Genomic DNA, 25,384 nt, shown 5'->3' with positions numbered 1-25,384 from the left:
GCATTTAGGGTCAGAAGAACGTTAGCCTGGTATTTTTTGATAAGCAAGCTTTGATCTTGTGACGCCAAGGTAAAACCTTCAGTCTCCATTTTTAGTCCTGAGAGGCACTGATGTGTTGTTGATTGGTCTGCATCAGCATTTCGACTTCGAAACCATTATCCCACGTGTACGTTGTTATTATTATTGAGTGAGAGAGTAGTGCATACCATCAAAGCGACACTGGGGTACAATTATACGAAGCCCAATATACCTGTCTGATAAGGGTACACTAGACACATGCATCACAACCACATGTGCGCGACATGGTTATTTTACATCAAGATAAACAGTGCATGACCTTGCAGGTGGGTCCAGTTAGAATTTCCTTCAGGTCAAGTAGCCCATCCTGCTCAATAGGTCCCTGAAAAGGTTTGTTTAAGGATGATGAACAAAACAACCATGTTTCCAGAGGTGAATTATTCAAACAACAAAGAATTCCTCTCAACACATAGCTATGATGCTCCCCAACTACTTCTGTTCGTTATCAGAGGTGCACATATCGTCAGCCACCAAGGGACATGCTCATCTGGTTATGGTCAAACAACTGACAAGCAAATCTGTGTTAATGAGCAGAATATTTGCTGTAGCTCATTTTTATACCAAGACAAAACAATGTACATGATAGCACTTCCAATTATTATTATTATTATTATTATTATTATTATTTTATGTTTGACTTTTGTTTTGCATTTGTACAAGTTGGATCCAGGTCTCACCCAGAGACCTCAAGAGACAACAAGTTAGAAGTTCATGTAGGTGTTATGCCTAGGGTACCATATATTTGGATTTGTACAGTTTTGTTCAAGTGAATGTTTAAGAAACCATAAGAAAATTATGTTTGCTTTAAAATTTGAGATCACATAGACAGTATTTTACGTAGGATATGGGCAGTTCCCATGAGCACTATCTTTTGAACTTCAGCCATTTTGGGGTTTCCTGGAATCTGATCTAGGTAGTAATCAGCCCGTTTCGCTGTCATTCCCAGGGCACCTATGACAATAGGTATTGTTTTTGTCTTCAGATTCCACATTTTGCTAATTTCTATTTCAAGATCTTTATATTTGCTCAGTTTTTGGTAGGTCTTGACAGATACGTTTATATCGATTGGGACAGTCATATCAATGAGGAGGCATGATTTTTGTCTGAAGTCTTTCAGTATGATGTCTGGCCTATTTGCGTCTATCTTTCTGTCAGTTTGAATGGTGAAGTTCCAGAGGAGTGCAATGTGATCATTTTCAAGTACTGGGGGTGGTTTGTGTTCCCACCAGTTTTTATCATGGGGCAAGTCCAGGTTTTTGCATATTACCCAGTGAATATATTGTGCAGCTCTATCATGCCTGTTGAGATACTCTGTAGGCGCAAGCAGACTGCACATGGAGACAACATGATCGATGGTCTCATTTTGTTGTTGGCATATACGACATAATGGGGAGCTGCCGTTCTTTAATATGTTGGCCTGGTAGTTCTTTGTAGGTAGGCATTGATCTTGGGCTGCTATGATAAACCCCTCTGTTTCTGATTTCAAGCCAGAGGCCATTAACCATTGGTGGGTAAGGGCTTTGTCAATATCTGCATTATTCGCTCTCTTTGGGTATTTGCCATTGAGAGGTTTTCCATACCATTTTTCAGTCATAATAGCTAAGGCAGCAATTTTAGCACGGGTTTTCAAGTGCTTAGCTTTTTCTGCAGGTGTTTCTAGTTCGTCTAATTCTTGAATTTGTTGCAATTGGAATTCACTTAGATATTCCTTTGCCTGTTTTGTTACTGAGTAAGATGCTTTCTTGCTTTCATATTTTAAGACAAGTTTTAGCATCCAGTCCTCAGAGTTTTTCAGATAGGTGTCTAGGCCAATTGTGGCTACCTTCATTGATAATGCCAGCTGTAAAAGTCCTCGGCCTCCTTCTTTTCTTGGCAGATAAAGACGTTCTATATCTGCCTTAGGGTGGTGCATTCTATGCATTGTCAACAGTTTTCGTATTTTTCTGTCAACATTACATATTTCAGTAATTGACCAGTTAACGATGTTAAAACTGTAAGTCACGACTGGTATGGCTAGAGCATTGATCGCTTCGATCCTGTTTCTCGCGTTCAGCTCTGTCTTCAGTATTGCTCTCACCCTGCGATAACATTCTCTTCTGATCCTTTCCCTCATCACTGAGTGCTTGATATTGTCCCCTTCAATTACCCCTAGGTATTTGTAGCTCTCCGCTGGTTCTAACTCTTTTATGACATTTTGCTGGTCAAGGTTCACATTAGATGTATTTGTCATTTTTCCTTTGATAAAGGTAGCTTTTGCACATTTATCAAGGCCAAATTGCATCCTGATGTCATCACTGAATTGTTTAACAATCGCTAGTAGGCCTTTGAGTTGTTGGTCATTTTTTGCAAAGAGCTTTAAATCATCCATGTAAATGAGATGATTTATATTTTTATCAAATATTTTATAACCATACTGTGCATCATTGAGCAATTTTGAGAGCGGTATTAGGGCTAGACAGAAGAGGAGTGGTGATAGTGAGTCACCCTGGAAAATGCCACATGAAATTCTTACATCTCCAGCATTTAGAGATTCATTGTCATTGTTCAACATCAGTGTGGTTCTCCATGATCTCATACTTACGGATAAAAAGTTTCGCAGAGTAGGAGCTATTTTATACATTTCCAGACATTTCCTAATCCAGCTATGTGGTAGGCTATCAAAGGCCTTTTTATAGTCTATCCAGGCTATTGACAAGTTTTTGTGTCGCTTGTGACAATCTTCTAAGATCATCTTATTGATGAGTAGCTGATCTTTACAACCATAAGATCCACGTTTACATCCCTTTTGCTCATTAGGGAATATGCTACTTTCTATTAAAAAACTATAGGTGTACTCGGTTAGGACAGATGTTAGCGTCTTATACATTGTTGTTAAGCAGGTTATGGGTCGATAATTTTTTGGTTCGTTTGTTTCCTCATTTTTTTGGAAGGAGGAATGTTATTATTATTATTATTATTATTATTATTATTATTATTATTATTATTATTATTATTATTATTATTATTATTATTATTATTATTATTATTATTATTATTATTATTATTATTATTAAGGTGTTGAGCTGGAAGAATCGTTAGCGCACTAGACGAAATGCTTAGTGGTATTTCGCCCGTTGCTACGTTCTGAGTTCAAATTCCGCCGAGGTTGACTTTGCTTTTCGTCATTTCGGGGTTGATAAATAAAGTACCAGTTGAACACTGGGATCGATGTAATCGACAAGTCCCCTCCCTTCAAATTTGAGGCCTTGTGCCCCCAGTAGAAAGGATTATTATTATTATTACTATTATTATTATTATTATTATTATTATTATTATTATTATTATCAAGGCAGTGAATTGGTAGAATCGTTAGTACGCCGGGCAAAATGCTTTGCAGTATTTTGTCCGTCTTTACGTTCTGGATTCAAATTCCGCCAAAGTCGACTTTGCCTTTCATCCTTTCGGGGTCAATAAATTAAGTACCAGTGAAGTACTGGGGATCGATGTGATCGACTACCCCCCCCCCCACACACACACACACAAATTCCAGGCCTTGTGCCTATAGTAGAAGGGATTATCATTATTAAGATGGTGAACTGGCAGACTTGTCAGCACCCGGGCTAAATGCTTAGCGGAATTTCGCACGTCGCTATATTCTGAGTTCAAATTCCGCCGAGGTCGACTTTACCTCTCATCTTTTCGGGGTTGATAAATTAAGTATCAGTGAAACACTGAGGTCAATATAATCGACGCATCCTCTACCCTAAAATGGCTACCCTTGTGGTAAAATTTGAAACCATCATCATTATTATTATTAAAAGCGAGGTCGACTTTACCTTTCACCCTTTCGAGGTTGATAAAATAAGTACCAGTTGAGTACTAGAGCCAATGTAATCGACTTATCCCCTCCCCCAAATTTTCAGGCCTTGTGCCTACAGTTGAAATAATAATAATAATAATAATAATAGTATTAATAATAATAATAATAATAATTATTATTATTATTATTATTATTATTAATATTGTTGTTGTTGTTGTTGTCGTTATCATCATCATCATCATCATCATCATCATCATTCTTCTTATTATTATTCAGTAGTCTTATTTTTATAACGTGCTTTCACTTCACTACCGAGCGCAGCTCTGTTCGCCTTGGGTATGTGCTATGGTTTGCTGTGGTGTTCTTATGGTTACTGTATTGAAAATGTTTTGCGTAGGATGTGTGCAGTGCCCAGTAGTCCAATTTTCTGTATGTTATATATATTTGTAAGTCCTGGTGTTTTTGTTATGTATTTGTTTGAATATTTTTTTATTATACCTAAGGCACCTACTATGATAGGAATTGTTTCTGTTTTTAGATTCCACATTCGAGTTACCTCTACTTCCAGGTCTTTGTATTTTGAAAGTTTTTCCATTTCTTTTAGAGAAACGTTGTCATCTGCTGGTATTGATACATCAATTAGAAAGCATTTTTTTTCTTCATGATCTTTGACAACTATATCTGGTCTATTTGCCTTAATTTCTCTATCTGTGTGTATTGGCATATCCCAGAGTATGGTTGCTTTCTCGTTTTCTGTGACTTTTTCTGGCGTGTGTTTATACCATCTTTTTTCTGTTGTTATTCCATAGTGTTGGCATAGCTTCCAGTGTATATAGGTCCCAGCTCTGTCGTGTCTGTGAATATATTCCTTCTTAGCCAGGACTGGGCAGCCAGAGATAATATGATTTATTGTTTCTTGTCCATCTCCACATATTCTACAGTTACTTGTTGTTTCTTTTCATAATATGTTTTAGGTAATTTCTGGTGGGGAGGCTTTGGTCTTGTGCAGCAATTAAAAATCCTTCAGTCTCTGCTTTGAGTATTATTATTATTATTATTATTATTATTATTATTATTATTATTATTATTATTATTATTATCATCATCATCATTATTATTACACGTATAAAAGGCGACGAGTTAACAGAATCGTTAGCATGCCGGACTAAATGCTTAGCAGTTATTTTGTCCGTCTCGTCGCCAAGGTCGACTTTACATTCATCTTTTCAGGATCAATAAAATAGGTACCAGCTGAGTATTAGGGTCGATGTAATCGACTTAGCCCACACCACCGAAATTGCTGGCCTTATGCCAAAATTTGAAATTAGTTTTACACTTGTTCGTTGTTATTAGTAAACAGACTAAAAGAGTTCCTTGCCCTTAGTTGCTGTTAAATGTCACCTGGAATAATCTCCCTTCCAACTGGCATTCTATGATAAACAATTTTTCACACGGCTCAAATTACAAAATATAGAAAAGGATGAAAAGATAATTCTTGCTATCTAAATTAACAAATGGACCTACTTCAAAATAAGGGAGACTCCTAGATAAATAAATACTGAATCTTTTTTACAAAACCACTAAATGAAATGAAGTGGTACAATAGAGTTAAGCTATGATGTGTGTATGTAATAATATTCGTGTGTGTGTGTGTGCTTTATAAATACATCTTGGTTTGAGAGTGAATTTGGCTGGTGGAAAGGTGGAAATTGTGCAGGAACTTGATATGTGTGTGTCTCTGTATACACACATGACATTGTAAATCTTTGTGCTTCTTTTTAGCATTTATCACTTGACAGCTGGTATTAGTATGTTTACATCTCTGTAACCTTGCAGTTCAACAAAAAGACATTGACAGAATAATCACCAGACTTTAAAATAAGTACTGGGAGAGATCTGATCAACTAAACCCTTTGGTGTGTTAGTATTATCACAGTCCAATGACTAAAACACGTAAAAGAAAAGAAAAAAATATCCTTTTGGAGTTGATAAAATACCAGCTGAGTTCTGGGGTTGATGCAATCGACTAACCTATGACAAGCCTTGTTCCTAAAGTCCAAATTATTATTATCATCATCATCATCATCATTATTAGTATTATTATTATTATTATTATTATCATTATTATAAAAGTGGCGAACTAGCAGAATTGTAAGCACATTGGCTAAAATGTTTTGTGGCATTTCATGTATTTATGTTCTATATTGTATTTGATTATGTATTATGTAATATATATATAAGTAAAATATAAGACACATCAGTAAAATGGTATGATTTAAACCTATTAAGCCTTTCCTTTTCTTGTCGAGTCTCTTCTCTTCTTTTCTTTTCTTTTATGTATGTGTTTTTCTTCACTCTTATGAAGCTCAACGTTCCAGATCGGATTTATTACCAAATATGATGAATTTTATTTTTAGAATATCAATACCATATAGTATTTAATCTTTTATGTATCTTGATTAAATATCCATTATTGGTCTCTATATGATTATAAGAATTTTTTTTTTTAAATCTTAATTCTTACAATATTGTCATAGATTCAATAGCATTGACTAATAAGTTTAGATCCCTCTATAAATACTCACATATATATTATTTTGCTAGTTTTTAATGTGTAATTAAGTTTGAATTCATATGATTACTATTTGAGGATATCTTAAATTCATGTATTTTGTAATATTGCAATTTGAAATATCCTTTATCTAGATTACATATCCTTTATGATGCTCTTGAAGTTGTTTTTATAAAAAATGTTTTTGATAAATCATAATCAATTTAACATTGTGCTGGGTTTTTTAAAAGAAACTGAGTCAGTTTACTCTCTCTAGATATCCTCTTATTTATCAATGTGCTAGATTTACCTCCCCTTGACCATCAATATTAGATATATGTCGCCAATTTTTGAACATATATCTTCTCTTTCACAATATAACTAGATTTGTATAGCATTTTTTGTTCATAAATATCTATTGTATTATTCGATATTATTTAGTCTTCTAGCTTACTACTTTATATCATATTAATTACTTAATTTGTCAATCATAATTTTATGTGGACTAGCTGTTTTTCCCGGTTTCACTCGGGCAGTGTGGTGGATTTGGTTAAAGGCTATTTCCTATGTATATTTTGAATAATAAAAAGAACTAAAAATAAAAAAAAATAAAAATTCCAAATACAAAGAAAGTAAGAAAAACTCAAAAACAATACGATGCTAAGGATTTTGCGGGTCGATATTGTAAAACTAACTTCACGTGTGTACCCATAGCCCCATGTAGTCACAGAACCTTATTTGTGGTATAACCTCGCCTTAAAAGAAAAATATATGGTAGTGCGGTTGTTGTATTGGTGACACAAGAATGTTAATCGAAACTGTTCAAGATCAATCATAGGTTGGACGTTCATGTACACTGATTAGAATTGTGAATTTCAATTATTGAAAACACGTTCCCGGATGGAAACAATTGTGCAGAGTCCGTTTGTCTCAATATGGAAAAGCTGTTTGAATGTTGAAGACATTTGTAACTAAAGTTTAAAAAAACCATAGTAATTAGAAAGAGCGTAAGCTATAGCTTTTTTTTTTTTAATGCACAAAAAATTGAAATTCTTTTTTTTCTGTGCCTCTGATTAAAATTTTGGAAAAACAAACCCAGCCACATTACTTGGAAAAAAATAATCTTTATTGTGCTGCCACTCTGTGCTGAATTTCACGCGATTCCACTGCACCGTTCTCGAGTGAATCTGCCGACACTCAATCAATCAATTAATCAATCAAGCAATCAAGAACACTGCAATTTATAGTATAGATTATTTGCGATGAGACCGTTTTTTTTTGTTTTTTTTTTACGGTCTCTACACTAACGTGTTAATCAATAAATCTGAATAATTTTCCTCTGGATATTGTATTTAAACTTCATCACTGAGGTAATTAACTTAATTCTTTTGTAACTTGTTAACTACAATTTGAATGTATTCTAATGGAGCTCAGTTTTCTTCATTTTTACTCATTTTTTTATATTTTTGATGGCAGTAATTTAAAACCTAAATAGAATTTTATTTTATATATATATATATATATATATATATATATATATATATATATGTGTGTGTGTGTGTGTGTGTGTGTGTGTGTGTGTGTGTGTGTGTGTGTGTGTGTGTGTGTGTGTATATATATATTTATTTGTATATATGTATGTATGTGTGTGTGTATGTGTGTGTATGTGTGTGTATATATATTTATGAAGTTTAAATACAATATCCAGAGGAAAATTACTCAGATTTATTGATTGACACATTAGTATAGAGACCGTAAACAAAAAAAAAAAAAACGGTCTCATCACAAATAATCTATATTATAAATTGCAGTGTTCTTGATTGCTTGATTGATTGATTGATTGATTGAGTGTCGGCAGATTCACTCGAGAATGGGGGCAGTGGAATCGCGTGAAATTCAGCACAGAGTGGCAGCACAATAAAGATTATTTTTTTCCAAGTAATGTGGCTGGGTTTGTTTTTCGAAAATTTGAATCAGAGGCACAGAAAAAAAATAATTTCAATTTTTTGTGCATTAAAAAAAAAAAGCTATAGCTTACGCTCTTTCTAATTACTATGGTTTTTTTAACTTCAGTTACAAATGTCTTCAAACGTCAACATTCAAACAGCTTTTCCATATTGAGACACACGGACTCTGCACGATTGTATCCATCCGGGAACGTGTTTTCAATAATTGAAATTCACAATTCTAATCAGTGTACATGAACGTCCAACCTATGATTGATCTTGAACAGTTTCGATTAACATTCTTCTGTCGCCAATATAACAACCACACTACCATATATTTTTCTTTTAAGGTGAGGTTATACCACAAATAAGGTTCTGTGACTACATGGGGCTATGGGTACACACGTGAAGTTAGTTTTACAATATCGACCCGCAAAATCCTTAGCATCGTATTGTTTTTGAGTTTTTCTTACTTTCTTTGTATTTGGAATTTTTGTTTTCTTTATTTTTAGTTCTTTTTATTATTCAAAATATACATAGGAAATAGCCTTTAACCAAATCCACCACACTGCCCGAGTGAAACCGGGAAAAACAGCTAGTCCACATAAAATTATGTAATTAAGTAATTAATATGATATAAAGTAGTAAGCCAGAAGACTAAATAATATCGAATAATACAATAGATATTTATGAACAAAAAATGCTATACAAATCTAGTTATATTGTGAAAGAGAAGATATATGTTCAAAAATTGGCGACATATATCTAATATTGATGGTCAAGGGGAGGTAAATCTAGCACATTGATAAATAAGAGGATATCTAGAGAGAGTAAATTGACTCAGTTTCTTTTAAAAAACCCAGCACAATGTTAAATTGATTATGATTTATCAAAAACATTTTTTATAAAAACAACTTCAAGAGCATCATAAAGGATATGTAATCTAGATAAAGGATATTTCAAATTGCAATATTACAAAATACATGAATTTAAGATATCCTCAAATAGTAATCATATGAATTCAAACTTAATTACACATTAAAAACTAGCAAAATAATATATATGTGAGTATTTATAGAGGGATCTAAACTTATTAGTCAATGCTATTGAATCTATGACAATATTGTAAGAATTAAGATTTAAAAAAAAAAATTCTTATAATCATATAGAGACCAATAATGGATATTTAATTAAGATACATAAAAGATTAAATACTATATGGTATTGATATTCTAAAAATAAAATTCATCATATTTGGTAATAAATCCGATCTGGAACGTTGAGCTTCATAAGAGTGAAGAAAAACACATACATAAAAGAAAAGAAAAGAAGAGAAGAGACTCGACAAGAAAAGGAAAGGCTTAATAGGTTTAAATCATACCATTTTACTGATGTGTCTTATATTTTACTTATATATATATTACATAATACATAATCAAATACAATATAGAACATAAATACATGAAATGCCACAAAACATTTTAGCCAATGTGCTTACAATTCTGCTAGTTCGCCACTTTTATAATAATAATAATAATAATAATAATAATAATAATAATAATGATGATGATGATGATGATAATAATAATTTGGACTTTAGGAACAAGGCTTGTCATAGGTTAGTCGATTGCATCAACCCCAGAACTCAGCTGGTATTTTATCAACTCCAAAAGGATATTTTTTTCTTTTCTTTTACGTGTTTTAGTCATTGGACTGTGATAATACTAACACACCAAAGGGTTTAGTTGATCAGATCTCTCCCAGTACTTATTTTAAAGTCTGGTGATTATTCTGTCAATGTCTTTTTGTTGAACTGCAAGGTTACAGAGATGTAAACATACTAATACCAGCTGTCAAGTGATAAATGCTAAAAAGAAGCACAAAGATTTACAATGTCATGTGTGTATACAGAGACACACACATGTCAAGTTCCTGCACAATTTCCACCTTTCCACCAGCCAAATTCACTCTCAAACCAAGATGTATTTATAAAGCACACACACACACACGAATATTATTACATACACACATCATAGCTTAACTCTATTGTACCACTTCATTTCATTTAGTGGTTTTGTAAAAAAGATTCAGTATTTATTTATCTAGGAGTCTCCCTTATTTTGAAGTAGGTCCATTTGTTAATTTAGATAGCAAGAATTATCTTTTCATCCTTTTCTATATTTTGTAATTTGAGCCGTGTGAAAAATTGTTTATCATAGAATGCCAGTTGGAAGGGAGATTATTCCAGGTGACATTTAACAGCAACTAAGGGCAAGGAACTCTTTTAGTCTGTTTACTAATAACAACGAACAAGTGTAAAACTAATTTCAAATTTTGGCACAAGGCCAGCAATTTCGGTGGTGTGGGCTAAGTCGATTACATCGACCCTAATACTCAGCTGGTACCTATTTTATTGATCCTGAAAGATGAAAGTAAAGTCGACCTTGGCGACGAGACAGACGAAATAACTGCTAAGCATTTAGTCCGGCATGCTAACGATTCTGTTAACTCGTCGCCTTTTATACGTGTAATAATAATAATGATGATGATGATGATGATGATGTAATAATAAAATAATGATGATGATGATGATGACAACAACAATAACAACAATAATAATAATAAGAAGAAGAAGAAGAAGAAGAATTATTATTATTATTACTATTATTATTATTATTATTATTATTATTATTTCAACTGTAGGCACAAGGCCTGAAAATTTGGGGGAGAAGATAAGTCGATTACATTGGCCCTAGTACTCAACTGGTACTTATTTTATCAACCTCGAAAGGGTGAATGGTAAAGTCGACCTCGCTTTTAATAATAATAATGATGATGGTTTCAAATTTTACCACAAGGGTAGCCATTTTAGGGTAGAGGATGCGTCGATTATATTGACCTCAGTGTTTCACTGATACTTAATTTATCAACCCCGAAAAGATGAGAGGTAAAGTCGACCTCGGCGGAATTTGAACTCAGAATATAGCGACGCGCAAAATTCCGCTAAGCATTTAGCCCGGGTGCTGATAAGTCTGCCAGTTCACCATCTTAATAATGATAATCCCTTCTACTATAGGCACAAGGCCTGGAATTTGTGGGGTGGGGGGGTAGTCGATCACATCGATCCCCAGTACTTCACTGGTACTTAATTTATTGACCCCGAAAGGATGAAAGGCAAAGTCGCCTTTGGCGGAATTTGAATCCAGAACGTAAAGACGGACAAAATACTGCAAAGCATTTTGCCCGGCGTACTAACGATTCTACCAGTTCACCGCCTTGATAATAATAATAATAATAATAATAATAATAATAATAATCCTTTCTACTGGGGGCACAAGGCCTCAAATTTGGAGGGAGGGGACTTGTCGATTACATCGATCCCAGTGTTCAACTGGTTCTTTATTTATTGACCCCGAAATGACGAAAAGCAAAGTCGACCTCGGCGGAATTTGAATCCAGAACGTAGCAACGGGCGAAATACCATTAAGCATTTCGTCTAGTGTGCTAACGATTCTGACAGCTCCCTTAATAATAATAATAATAATAATAATAATAATAATAATAATAATAATAATTGGAAGTGCTATCATGTACATTGTTTTGTCTTGGTATAAAAGATGAGCTACAGCAAATATTCTGCTCATTAACACAGATTTGCTTGTCAGTTGTTTGACCATAACCAGATGAGCATGTCCCTAGGTGGCTGACGATATGTGCACCTCTGATAACGAACAGAAGTAGTTGGGGAGCATCATAGCTATGTGTTGAGAGGAATTCTTTGGTGTTTGAATAATTCACCTCTGGAAACATGAGTGTTTCGTTCATCATCCTTAAACAAACCTTTTTCAGGGACCTATTGAGCAGGATGGGCTACTTGACCTGAAGAAAATTCTAACTGGGCCCCACCTGCAAGGTCATGCGCTGTTTATCTTGATATAAGATCACCATGTTGCGCACATGTGGTTGTGATGCATGTGCCTAGTGTACCCTTATCAGACGGGCATATTGGGCTTCGTATAATTGTACCCCAGTGTTACTTTGATGGTATGTACTACTCTCTCACTCAATAGTAATAATAACATACACATGTGATAATGGTTTTGAAGTCGAAATGCTGATGTAAACCAAGCAACAACACATCAGTGCCTCTCAGGACTGAAAGTAGAGACTGAAGGTTTCACCTTGGCTACACAAAATCAAAGCTTGCTTACCAAAAACTACCAGGCTAACGTTCTTCTGACCCTAAATGCAAATTCTGCAACACATTTGACGAAACAATAGACAATCTCGTCTCGGGATGTTCTGTGCTGACACCAAACGAATACAGAAATTTCCACGATAGGGTAGGATAGCATTTACATTGGCAAATATGTAAACACTACAAAACAGCAAACCTACTTACTGGTATGAACATCATCTTGAGTCAGTCGTTGAAGGTAATAATGTCACTATCCTCAGGGATTTTCCAGTCAACATCAACAGAACGATCTAGGCTTATCGACCAGACATAATCATTAAGGACAGGAAGAAAATACTTGTAGACTAATAGAAGTAAGTGTTCCCACTAATAAAAATATATCTGTAAAGGAATTTGACAAATTATATATATATATATATATATATATATATATATATATATATACACACACACACACACACACACACACACACACACAGGTGTTCAAAAAGTCTCTCCACAGTAAGTATTTTATTGCAAAATAAATATTTATAAGATGGTATAAGACTACAAAAGAATATATTAGACTTTACAAGGCTTTAAAAAAACTTTATAAGAGGTGCTGAAAGTGTCATCTTTCATTTTCAATACATAAAATTTAATTTTTTTTTTTACTACTGTGTGAGCACTTCCTAGGCTGATTTCTGTTTCCTGTGACAATTTCCGTAAAGACTTTGACAGGCTTGCTAACAGTTTATCAGAAATATTGCAGAGTGGTTCATCTGAGAGAACAGTAGGCCTACCACTTCTTGCTGTGTCTTCCACTGAGCCTATATTTCTAAATTTTCTTATCAAATTCTACAGTGTCATGATGTGGAAAAATTTCACTGAACTTCTCTTTCACAGTATCTGTTTATTTGTTTCTAGCTCAAATCACCCATTCAACTAAAAACGTATGTTCTTCAATGGTTAGCATGTCAACACGCTGAAGGGTACACAATGACTGACACCCAGCTGCCCATGTAATGATAGTCCCAAGTTACACATGCACAGGATGAAAAAGTTCACTGCGGTGAGACTTTTTGAACACCCTGCTTATATATATATATATATATATATATATATATATATATATATATATATATATATATATATACATATATGTGCTTGGGAGGGTAACTTTCCAGGTGCAATCGCATGGTCAGTCATGACCGAAGGGGACTCACCATATGTGTATGTATGTATATAATGATAATAATAATAATAATAATAATATTAGGGATAAAATCCAAAATTACAGGTAAAAACTCAATTAAAATCAATTTATTAAAAATTAAAATTAAATTAAGCTTCACAGTATAAAATATATATATATCTCCTATGTAAGATAGTGATCATATAGTGCATAAATATGATGATGCATTGTATTCAGGCTGAATTGAAGGCTATTGTTTGTTTATGAATTCTGCCAAATGTGAGCTTTCTTTTCAAGTACATGACGCTGCTGTTCTCTGTCCCAGGGTCTCATGGACCTACACCTCCCACATCCTCGGAGTTGGCACTCTCAACGTCGGCACACTGAAAGGTAGGACTGGTGAGATTGTTGAGATGCTTGAACGGAGATGTGTCGATTTGTGCTGCCTCCAAGAAGTAAGGTGGAGAGGAGGTTCCACTAGGTCCCTCACAGGCAAAGAACACAGGTACAAGATTTTCTGGGCAGGGAACACTGACGGGGTCGGGGGTGTGGGTATACTATTTGCAGAGAAATGGGTTGATAAGATAATCGAGGTAGTCAGAGTATGCGACAGAATACTTAAGATTAGATTAGTGCTTCATTATGGGTTAGCAACCATTATCTCGGCATATACCCCTCAGCCGGGGCTACCTGATGGACAGAAAGACCGATTTTATGACACCCTCTTGCAGACTACCGTTGACAAATGACAAGGACCTTCTCTTTGTGGCTGGTGACTTCAATGGACATGTTGGGCAACATACAGGGGTTTTCCATGGCATACATGGAGGCTACAGTTTTGGTTCCAGCAATGAGGGAATCAGGCTACTGGAGTTCTGTGATGCAAATTATCTTATTGTTTGCAATACTAGCTTCAGGAAACCTGTCAGTCACCTAGTCACCTACCGTTCTGGCAGACACACTAGCCAAATTGACTACATCCTCGCCAGAAAAAGGGAAAGATGGCTGCTTATAAATGCCAAAACTCTCCCAGGCGAAGAATGTACCCCACAACATAGACTGGTAGTTAGCGTCTTCAGGATCAGGGCTAAATGGATGCCCAGAAAATGACCAGCATGGAGGAGAATGTCTGGTAGATTAAAGATCCTTCAAATGGACAGAGATTTAAAGACGTATTACTCAAAGCCTTTGACGAAATAGAAGGGGATATAGCTTTACATGATGTGGAAGTCAACTGGAGGTTTCTATGGGACAACCTGCTGAGGGCCACTGACCAGATCTGTGGATGGTGCAAAGTCCCCTCTCAACCCAAAATAACGTGGTGGTGGAACAATGTTGTTGACAGGGCTATTAGAGAAAAGAAACAGGCTTGGAAGGACTGGAAGAATGGTAGTAGCAGAGAATTGTATCAGACTACCAGAAGGGAAACTAGGAGACAGGTTTATTTAGCCAGAGGAGAAGCAGATAAGAAAAAAATTTGCCAATGTTTTGCGCCATGAGGTATTTCGTGTTGCAAGATAGTGTGTGAGAGAGAATCGTGATGTCATAGGAGATAAATGTGTCTGCATGGATGATGCTTCACTTGCACTAAATGAGGCTGCAAAGAGAGAGGTTTGGAGACGCCACTATGAAAGGTTGCTCAATAAAGAGAATGAATGGGAGAAAGAGAGTCTGCCGAATGTCGACCCAACAGAGGGACCAGCTATCCGAATTGACAGTACCTTGGTAGATAAAGCAATTAAGGGTATGAAGACAGAGAAAGCCCCTGGCCCATTGGGGATCACTGCAGAGATGCTCAAAATATCTGGCAGTGTTGGCTATAGTCACCCGTATAGTTAACCAGGTGATACATGAAAGAGTCATACTCAATGACTGATGTAGCAGCACCATTTTGAACTGCTACAAAGGTAAAGGTGACACTTTAGATGCAAATAATTACAGAGGTATCAAGTTGTTGGATCAGGTAATGAAAGTCATGGAGAGGGTCATAGCCCAACTAATTAAGGAGAGAGTCAGTTTAGACGAGATGCAGTTTGGGTTTGTGCCAGGGAAAAGCACCACTGATGCTATATTTCTGTTAAGATAGCTGCAGGAGAAATACCTAGCCAAAGATAAACCTCTGTACCTGGCTTTCGTTGACATGGAGAAAGCCTTTGACAGGGTCCCCCGATCCCTTATCTGGTGGTCAATGAGGAAACTAGGGATAGATGAATGGTTAGTGAGAGCTGTGCAAGCCATGTACAGGGACGCTGTCAGTAAGGTGAAAGTTGGCAACGAGTACAGTGAAGAATTCCGAGTAGAGGTAGGGGTCCACCAAGGTTCAGTTCTCATCCCCCTCCTATTTATCATAGTCCTCCAGGCAATAACAGAGCAATTCAAGACAGGATGCCCCTGGGAGTTCCTCTCTGCTGATGACCTTACTCTAATTGCTGAGTCACTATCAGAACTAGAGGAGAAGTTTCAGGTGTGGAAGCAAGGGTTAGAATCGAAGGGCGTTAGAGTCAACCTAGCTAAAACCAAAGTCCTAATAAGTAGGAAGGCAGACGAACCACAAATCCCTTCAGGTAGATGGCCCTGTTCAATCTGTAGAAAAGGCGTAGGTAGAAACTCTATGTGCCCAGTGTAAGCTATGGACACATAAGAGGTGCAGCAATATCAGAGGAAGGTTAACTGGGAAGATAGTTTTGTATGTAGCAGATGCTCAGGAACAATAAACACTGAAAATGTGCAGAGACATTCCAGGGAGAAAAACTAGAAGTAGTTGATAGCTTCCGTTACCTAGGTGACCAAGTCAGTAGCTGGGGTGGGTGCACTGAAAGTGTAGCTGCTAGAATAAGAATAGCCTGGGCAAAGTTCAGAGAGCTCTTACCTCTGCTGGTGACAAAGGGCCTCTCACTCAGAGTAAAAGGTACACTGTATAACGCATCTGTACGAACAGCCATGCTACATGGCAGTGAAACATGGGCTGTGACTGCTGAGGAGAATGCGTAAGCTTGCAAGGAATGAAGCCAATATGCACCGCTGGATGTGTAATGTCAGTGTGCATACTCGACAGAGTATAAGTACCTTGAGAGAAAAGTTGGACCGAAGAAGCATGAGATGTGGTGTGCAGGAGAGACGACTGCGCTGGTATGGTCATGTGGCCATAATTTTATTTTGGTACTTATGGGACCAACTGCCTTCGAAGACGCATATTGTCATTCAAAGCTGAAAATGAGTAGATAGACAGCCGACAATTGATGAAGGATTGTTTTTTAACTTGTCCTGCTTTTCATTCGTTTCTTTCGTTGTTTGCATACAGAACTCATTTATTGCAAGAATGTTCTTTACTGTTGGTGACGTCCTGTACCCATATATGCATATATATATATATATATATATATATATATATATATATATAAGAATTTACATTCAGCGTCCAACCCATGCCAGCATGGAAGTGGACGTTAAACAATGATGTATACACTTGGTAGTGACTGTTCACCGTATTTGGCTACCCCATTATTTATAAGAGATTGGTTCTTCATTGAATATCAGTTCTTTGTATAGATGTGCAGCACACAACTACAATGGATTGTTATACAAATAAGCAATATGGCAAATATAAAACAAGCTATCTTCTGACAAGTCACCTGAGGAGACATATCTGCATCTTTGATACACCACAAGTGTTCGTACAGTATCTCACTGCATGATGGTTTCAAGCGATTCTAGGGAGTAAAGAGTCTCATGGATTATAAAGGCATTGAGATGGCAAAAGTGCTTCTGTGTTATCGAAAATGCTGAAAAGCATTCCTTCAAACTTTGTTCCGAGAGCAAATCTACTTAAGTTCACTGCTTTTCAGCCTTTCAGGTTTGGTAAAATAAGTACCAGTTGAGCACAAGATCAATGTAATTGACTTACCTCCTCCTCCTAAATTGCTGGCCTTGTGTCAAAATTTGAACCAAGATATATGAAAAAAATGTTGAAAATATACTTGGATTCTTTTAGATTTAACCAGTCTCACAATTTTGTAGTTTTCCAAGTAGTGTGAGGTGGATGGGCTGGGGCTATGCCACAACCATCTTCCCTATGACCACAGTTTGAAAATTCACACATTCTTTGGGGGGAGGGAAGATTATAACACAATTTGCACTAAGTAAAGTCTGATTTGTTGAACATAGTCACAAGGTCAAGTATTAAATTTGATTAGTTCTCCTGGCATCTACACATTTGAGTCATATGACTGTATGAATGTAAATTCTGCCAAAGATTAAGGATACATTAACAGAAACTCTGTTACTGAATCATTTGATGTAGTAACTCTCTAGATTAGTATCCCTCATGAAAATGAACCAGAGATAGAATTCCAGCCTGAAAAATTCCCAACTATTTAAGACTGAATTAAAAAAGAGATTAATTACTAAAGGAAGTGTCTCTCTCATTGGCATCAGAGCATTTCAGCTATCACATCTGCATTCTCATTTGTCTAGTAACTTAACAGGTGCGTTAATCTTTAGTTTTTGAACAAGTCACATCTGGCCCAAATATTCTACCTGTTTTACGTTCAAGCCGGCCAGAGCTGGCCTCTCATACCTAACCAACAATGTCATTCTAGAAATTAACAATCACAACATTGAAATTTTAAATCTACAAGATAAACTATGATTAATTCAAAAGAATGTGAATAAATAAACATTACACTTGACAGAGCAATCTGAATGCTACGAGGTTAAGATGATAAAATAAGCGTGCACACGAAGATAGGAATAATAAGATAACACTTTATATACAAAAATAGGATTTTATTTTCTTCTTTTATTCCTGTAAAAAGAAATTATCAATTATATACATATTTATTTTTTTAAAAATCAATGAGGAAACAAAAAAAAATGAGATCAATCTTTATTCTTTTCCCCCACTTTTTCCATTTCTTCTAAAAAAAAAAAAACCCACATAGATGTAAAAAGTAAAACTAATGTAAATTTAGTTACAAATAAATGATATCTGTGATAAATGGAAATGAAACAAGGTAATGAGAGCAATATAATGGACCTAATGCAAAACTGGTAAGCTTTTGAGGTCCCCCATACCATTAAGTTCTGGTTTAATAAACAACATATACTGCTAATCTCACTTTTACATGGTAAATGAAAACTCAGTATGGTTGGTATCTAAACAAAATAATCCTTTCATGATCAACACTTTTCCTTTAAATTAAACTTAAAACTAAATACTTATAAAATACCTTCTTCATAACATTTGACACTTCACTATTCCTTTTGTATAGATTTAACATCCTTCATGTACAATTAAGGAATGAAAGAAGAAAATACTGATTAAAAAACAATCTATACCAAAAGGAGAAAAACCAAAACAAGGAAACGAAGCCCTATAACTATTAGGAGAATCTCTCTAAAAAGAACAATAAAAGCATTTGGCATCACAAATATAGAAGAGATAAAATATAGACCATGATCTACAATCGAATTCTAGTCTTTAGATTGTTTGATATTGTTTAGGCCTGAGCAGATAAATCTATGATTAAAGCCATGACTATACTGTCTTGTTTTCAGAGATCATATATCCAGGGTCCAACCTTTTCTAAAACAGCAGGGTGTAATTTGGGAGTGATATGGTTGCTATTTCTTGCAAGTAAGGTTTTCTTTCTTTTTTAATCTTTTAAACAGGGATAAAGGCAGTACCCATGACCCTTTACCAGGACCAGGTGGTAAAGATCCACTGTTAGTTCATAACTATTTGATACATTTGAAAGGCAATTAATAATATAATGCAAACTAATTTTAGATAATATAGTAATAGCGGAGAAAAAGCTTTGAATAAATTCAATTTACATTTTCATTTTGATTTAGTCTGATTTGTTTTTGTCCCTAAATACTGAAACAAACTGTTCTGAAATGAGGTAGAGTATTTTCTTTATTCTCACTATTTTAGATCACAGGGAAATCTATAAGATAGTTTAGTGAAATGCATCATAATGCAATCACATGAACATCCTTCACTTTTATATTGCATAGAAAACTTTCTTTTTCTAACTACATTACTTTTACATAAATATTTTATAAAATGAACAAACAGATCCATTAACCTTCAGAAATCCTAACAATAAAATTAGGATTCAGATAAAAGAAGAGAAAGATCAAAAATGATAAATGCAAGATGAACTAGAGATAATATTTGCACAAGAAGAACTAGCTTGAATATAGATTTCACAAGCCAAATGCTAAGCAAGTTTCAATGTTATTTAGAAATTGCAGGTCCATGCTAACAATGCATAGAATAACTGTTGAAAGTTGGCCCTATTGGCAAAGGATAGCACAAAATCAGAACAGGAGCCAGCGAGGGAAGTAAAACATCATTACTATAATTACTGTCACAACTACTGATTGCACATATCCGATATCAAAATTGGTTGAATGACCTAGAAAATACAAATAAATAAGTACACATGGTTTTATGTCTGTTTTTTCATGATAGCATAGGTTAGACAAATATGTTATTGAGGTGTTTTGCAGCCCTTTCTGTTGCTAATCCTTACCTGTTTTTCAAGGAAGGAATCACTTATTCCACTTTGCTTTGAAGATATGATGCAAAGGGACAATTTGTTGATAGAATTGGTGGCAACATCATTACCAATTGTAGATAGTAACTTTTGTAGAAGCAAGCACAAAAAATGAAAGCACACACTAATGCAGGTGTACAGACACACAAACACAAATGACAAACTTTTTTCAGCTTTTGCCTACTTAATCTATTCATGGGGTTTTGGTCTGCCTGAGACTATAGTAGAAGACACTTGCCCAGGGTGCCATATTGTAGAACTGAATTCAAAGTCGTGTGTGACAGGGAATCAAACTTCTTAACCACACTGCCATGCTTGCATACTAAAATTAAGTAAGTAAGAACAAATATCATAAATAATAAAAATTGGTGAGATCATAAACTAAACATGGTCAGTGATGACAATGTTGCCATCATCTCCTGGGATATGCCCATCGACATTGGCAGAAAGAAAAAAGTCAAAAAGCCACGGACAGAATATTTATACTTTGCCAACACTGCAATACTTTCTGAAAGAAACACCTCCATGAGAGTCAGAGACAGTGATCAAATACAAATGACTGGAGATCAAATCAAAAAGATGTGGAATATGAAGACCAAAATAATAACAGGTCACAAAGAGCACTAGGACTCACGAAGAAGAGAATGGAAAAGTTCAGCAACAGTATCTCTTGCAAAAATCAACATCAACACAGATCAAACAATCTGGAGCAGTTCACATACTACAGAGAGTGTTGTCAATCAAGTGATATTTTTTCTATAGTACCTCAGGTCCATAGTGTGGACCTGCTCCTACAACATATAAAACAGGAAATACAAAAGGAATAACAACAACAACAAAATAATAATAATGATAATAGCAACAAGAACAATAATGAGGGAAACAAATATGTACAGCAAAATAATTATATATTAATCTGTTATATAAAAGAAACAAGAAAAATATTTTACGAAATGTAAATCAACCAAATCTACATGTATGATCAAAAGATATACAAGATTAAAAATTGCATCATTAAAAAAAAATGAAGTGATTAGGCTACAAATGAGGATTAAAATTTGTCTTACAAATTCTTGTTCTATAAAACTTGTAATATTTTCAAAATTAATAACAGCAATTAATCAATTTGTTCACTGATTTAACAATTTTTAACATTTGGCTTGCTTTAGACAATGCACACAAACACATACATCTCACACAGATGTACATACAGAAATCAGTGATTGTGTGGTCTATCAACTTGTGAGAAATAGCAGCTAAATCTCCCTCAAATTATCCCCTAAAAAATCATGAGTGACATGGCTGGAATCCCTTTAATCAAAGGTTTGTTCAATCTGGTAATAATCACAACAATAAATGAAATCGAAAATGTTATCTAATTTAAATTTCCTTCTTAAAAACAAAAATACTTGCACCAAGTAAATCACAAATACACTGTTTCGATTTTAATATTTGAACTTTAAAACAATTCTAAGAAAATATGACTAGATTTCACATCAGCACTGGTTAGAAGAGTTTGCAAATGTCCATTCAATTCCACACACACATACATACAGATAATGATGATTGAGATACATATATATGACAGAAAATGCTATTATTTGATAAAAATGCTAATGAAAATGATTTCATAATTACAACAATCATAATACTGAAAATTTAACCCCACACTAATCTAAATATTAACAGATTCATTTTTCAAAATAAACATACTCTTCTCAACACAATAGCATGCTTATATATATATATATATATACAAAATAACAAATGTTCATACACTCCAACTTTTCAAATATTTATGTGTGAGTGTGTGAGAGAGAGATTCAAGTACAAAATTAAAAGGCTTATAGTACATCAATATATTCCTTTGAATTTTGAATAATCATTTTTTTATTGTTTGATGAAGCAAATAATTCAATGAAATTGAAATATTAGCTTAGCAAAAATTGACAAACAGCCAATAACAAATTAAAAAAAAATCAAAGCATGAATACAATATAAATCCTTTTGAAATACAACTAACTCATGAATATCTAATGCTTAAAAATATATATGTAAATATATAGATATATCACATTTCACATCCAGCACTTCATAAAAAAATAGATTAAAAAATATTTTATTTCTTATATATACACACATGCGCACATTTTTATTGGTAAATTTTCAGTGTTATTAATAACATTCTTACAAAATTGTTTCCTGTCTGCATTTATTGTGAAAATGCATTCTGATATTATGAAGAAGACTAAAATAGAAGAGTGAATAGGAACCTGTTCAGAGGCAGTTCATAAATGCAAGTAAAAGCTTCAGAATTGAAATCTATAAATTGCAAACAATTTAATTTAATTTTAAGGCATTAATTAATATTCAGCACAATATCTTGATCTTACAGGATGCTAAACACTCATTTGATTACCTCACCTTCTTCAAACGATGACTAAGTTGGTCTATAAGTAAAACTAATACTATAGAACATTTCTCTTACTGATAAACAGGCACCTATTTAAACTTTAGCAATGTAATGGGTAAGAGACATCTCAATTAAAAAAACAATCATTGCTTTATTTTAACTTTTTTTTTTTTTAGAACTGAGATATTCTTTTTCTGCCCAAGAATTTATTCCAGAAATATAAGTTACATATTCAGAAACTTAGAGTTTCGCTTCAGTCAAGTAACCTGAATAAATTAATAGAAAGAGAGAAAGAAAGAAAGAGGGAGAGAGAGAGAGATAGAGAGAGAGAGAGAGAGAGAGAGAAAGAGAGAGAGACGAGGGATGAAAAGAAAAGAGAGGGCTAGCGAGATAGAGAGATTATACATAGTCAAGTCCTTTCCTCAGACACTAAGCAAACATTATCGACATGTTGGTCACCTAGAGGAAAAACACAAAATAATCTCAAAGAATAGATCTTAGTTAACTGTATTGTTTAAACAAGTTATTCAGGTTATTTCTATCACTCTCAGTTAAGTTTATATTCTTTGTTCATCTTTACTTTTTTTTTTACTAATCCAGTAATTTACGATCTACATATTCAACCATACTGCTCTTTATCTTTCAACACTTCTTGTTGTCTCTTTAAAATGGCAGCATTCATTTCTTGAATACGTTGGATTTTTCGATCAAGTTCACTTTCCTTAGAACAATCTGAATAAGAAAAAAAATAGGAGAAAAAAATATGAGTAAAATATAGAAATTAGATACAAAGAAATCAATTATGAATGAGTATTTTTCACAGTTTAATGTTTGAAGCTTGCAAAATCTAAATTACAACTTGTTCACACCTTAGAACCTCCCCTATACATTATACAAATGGTTATTATAGCCATAATTTCATATATATTTCCAATAGTGTTTAAGAACACTAAAGGATTAATAGTTAAAAATGACTTATCTAGCCCCTGATCAACCTTAATCAAGTTGTCCTAATACAACACTGTGTAACAGTTTTTGTCCTTGGGTAGCAACTGATATTTCCTATTTGCTTACCCCTAAGAAAGTATGAAAAATGGCTAATATTTCCTTCAAACTTTGCTTTCCTTACATTTATTCAAACCCAAAAGAATCCTTCTCAACACATGGCTATGATGCTCCCAAACTATTTCTGCTCATGATCAGAGATGTACATATTGCCAGCCACTAAGACACATGCTTAAGTGGTTATGGTCAAGCAACTGACAACCAAATCTGTGGTGTTGAGCAGAATATTTGCTATAACAATATTTCTGCTTCAACAACAGTGCTGAATCTGTCTGAAATGTAATGGAAAATAAGTCAGTTTCAAAACATTGACGTCCAGGTCACAAAAGCAAAGTTTGAAGGGAATAGTAGTCATTTCCTTTGATTTCTAGATAGAAGCAAACAGGAAATAACACTAATGAAAGAAAAAAAAAATTAAAATTTTGTTACAGTGTAATTATAGGTATTCCAGCCATGATCTTTTTTATAAAACAATTAGTGTGTTATAAGAGGGAGATTTAACTACAATGTTTAGCAACATGAGCAACCACATAGCAGCTCCTTCACTGACTTGAGTTTAATTAAATAAATCATTATCTCATTAAATTCAGGGGCATTAGTATTTAGAATTAAACCTTCTATATTTTAAATTCAAATTATTCTAACAATTAACTCATATCATTCTTTCATCTTTCCAGGGCTGATTACATTTGTATCAGAAAGAATATTTATGGGCATTCAAATTAACTAAATTCCTTCACTTACAAATAAATCTATGGTCATATATACCACCAATCAACCAATATGAGAAATTAGTATCAATTTCATAAAATAAATGTTATTGTTAATCAATCCAAATAAGTTCATTAAGGTTTAATACACTGGAACAATAATTGTGAGATTAAAGTGCAACACTATTAGTTGTGGAACCAATGAGCTCAAACATTTATTAATTACTAGAGTAACAACTGTAGATTAAGAATAAACAAACAAATAGTGTCATATCTATATGTGTTTAGTTTTGCTGTGAAATCAAGCACACAAGAGCTTTTTTGACAGCTAGGAATGATGAAATGTCCGGCAAGGTACATAACTCAGCTTTACTCAGACAACTCGACTGACAAGTTAAGTTAGTTTGATGCCGTTAACATGAAAAAAAAGAACAATAGATAATATAGTTTTAACATATTTAATGCAGGAAGCATGACAAAGCTAACAAGAAAAAATTATGCAATGAGGGGTAAAAAAGGAAAATATTCTAACTAGAATCTAACAATTAACTAACATTCTGGTTAGGTCTTTAGGTTAGCTACTTCCTTTCTTCCCTACAATGTTATAAATCCTGTAAAAGATCCACCAACTCAAGCCATTAAAAAATTAAAAAGAAAAATATACATAAAATGTTAACACTAATTTTATAATTTTTTTTTCATACCCTAAGAGTAATTTACTCTGAATTTGATAAGAATGTTGTTTAAAGTCAGGTTGAACTAGCATCAGCAGGTTGAATTAGCATCTGAAAGCTTAGCAGATGTATATCTTATTAGCAGTGTGGCAACTCACAGCAGCCAAATAAACTGTAAATATATAGAACTCATAGCTATAAGCAGGTGAAGCA

General features: G+C 34.2%; 1 protein-coding gene across 2 annotated transcripts in view; it reads right to left on the bottom strand.

Moving 5' to 3' along the window:
- Positions 1 to 18,516: 18,516 nt before the first annotated feature.
- Positions 18,517 to 25,384, bottom strand: part of LOC106868719 (uncharacterized) — a 62,996-nt gene continuing 56,128 nt past the window's right edge. For both annotated transcript variants that reach the window (XM_014914110.3, XM_014914111.3), the window contains one exon: positions 18,517 to 23,454. In XM_014914110.3, the coding sequence (XP_014769596.1) occupies positions 23,342 to 23,454 (113 nt within the window). In that variant the 3' untranslated portion in view covers positions 18,517 to 23,341. The remainder of the gene's footprint in view (positions 23,455 to 25,384) is intronic.

This window comes from Octopus bimaculoides, chromosome 6, assembly GCF_046866305.1.
Source record: "Octopus bimaculoides isolate indiv1 chromosome 6, ASM4686630v1, whole genome shotgun sequence".
In the NCBI taxonomy this organism is placed as follows: domain Eukaryota; kingdom Metazoa; phylum Mollusca; class Cephalopoda; order Octopoda; family Octopodidae; genus Octopus; species Octopus bimaculoides.
The sequence above is the reverse complement of the archived record's forward strand: the minus strand, read 5'-3'. Positions and strand labels throughout refer to the sequence as shown.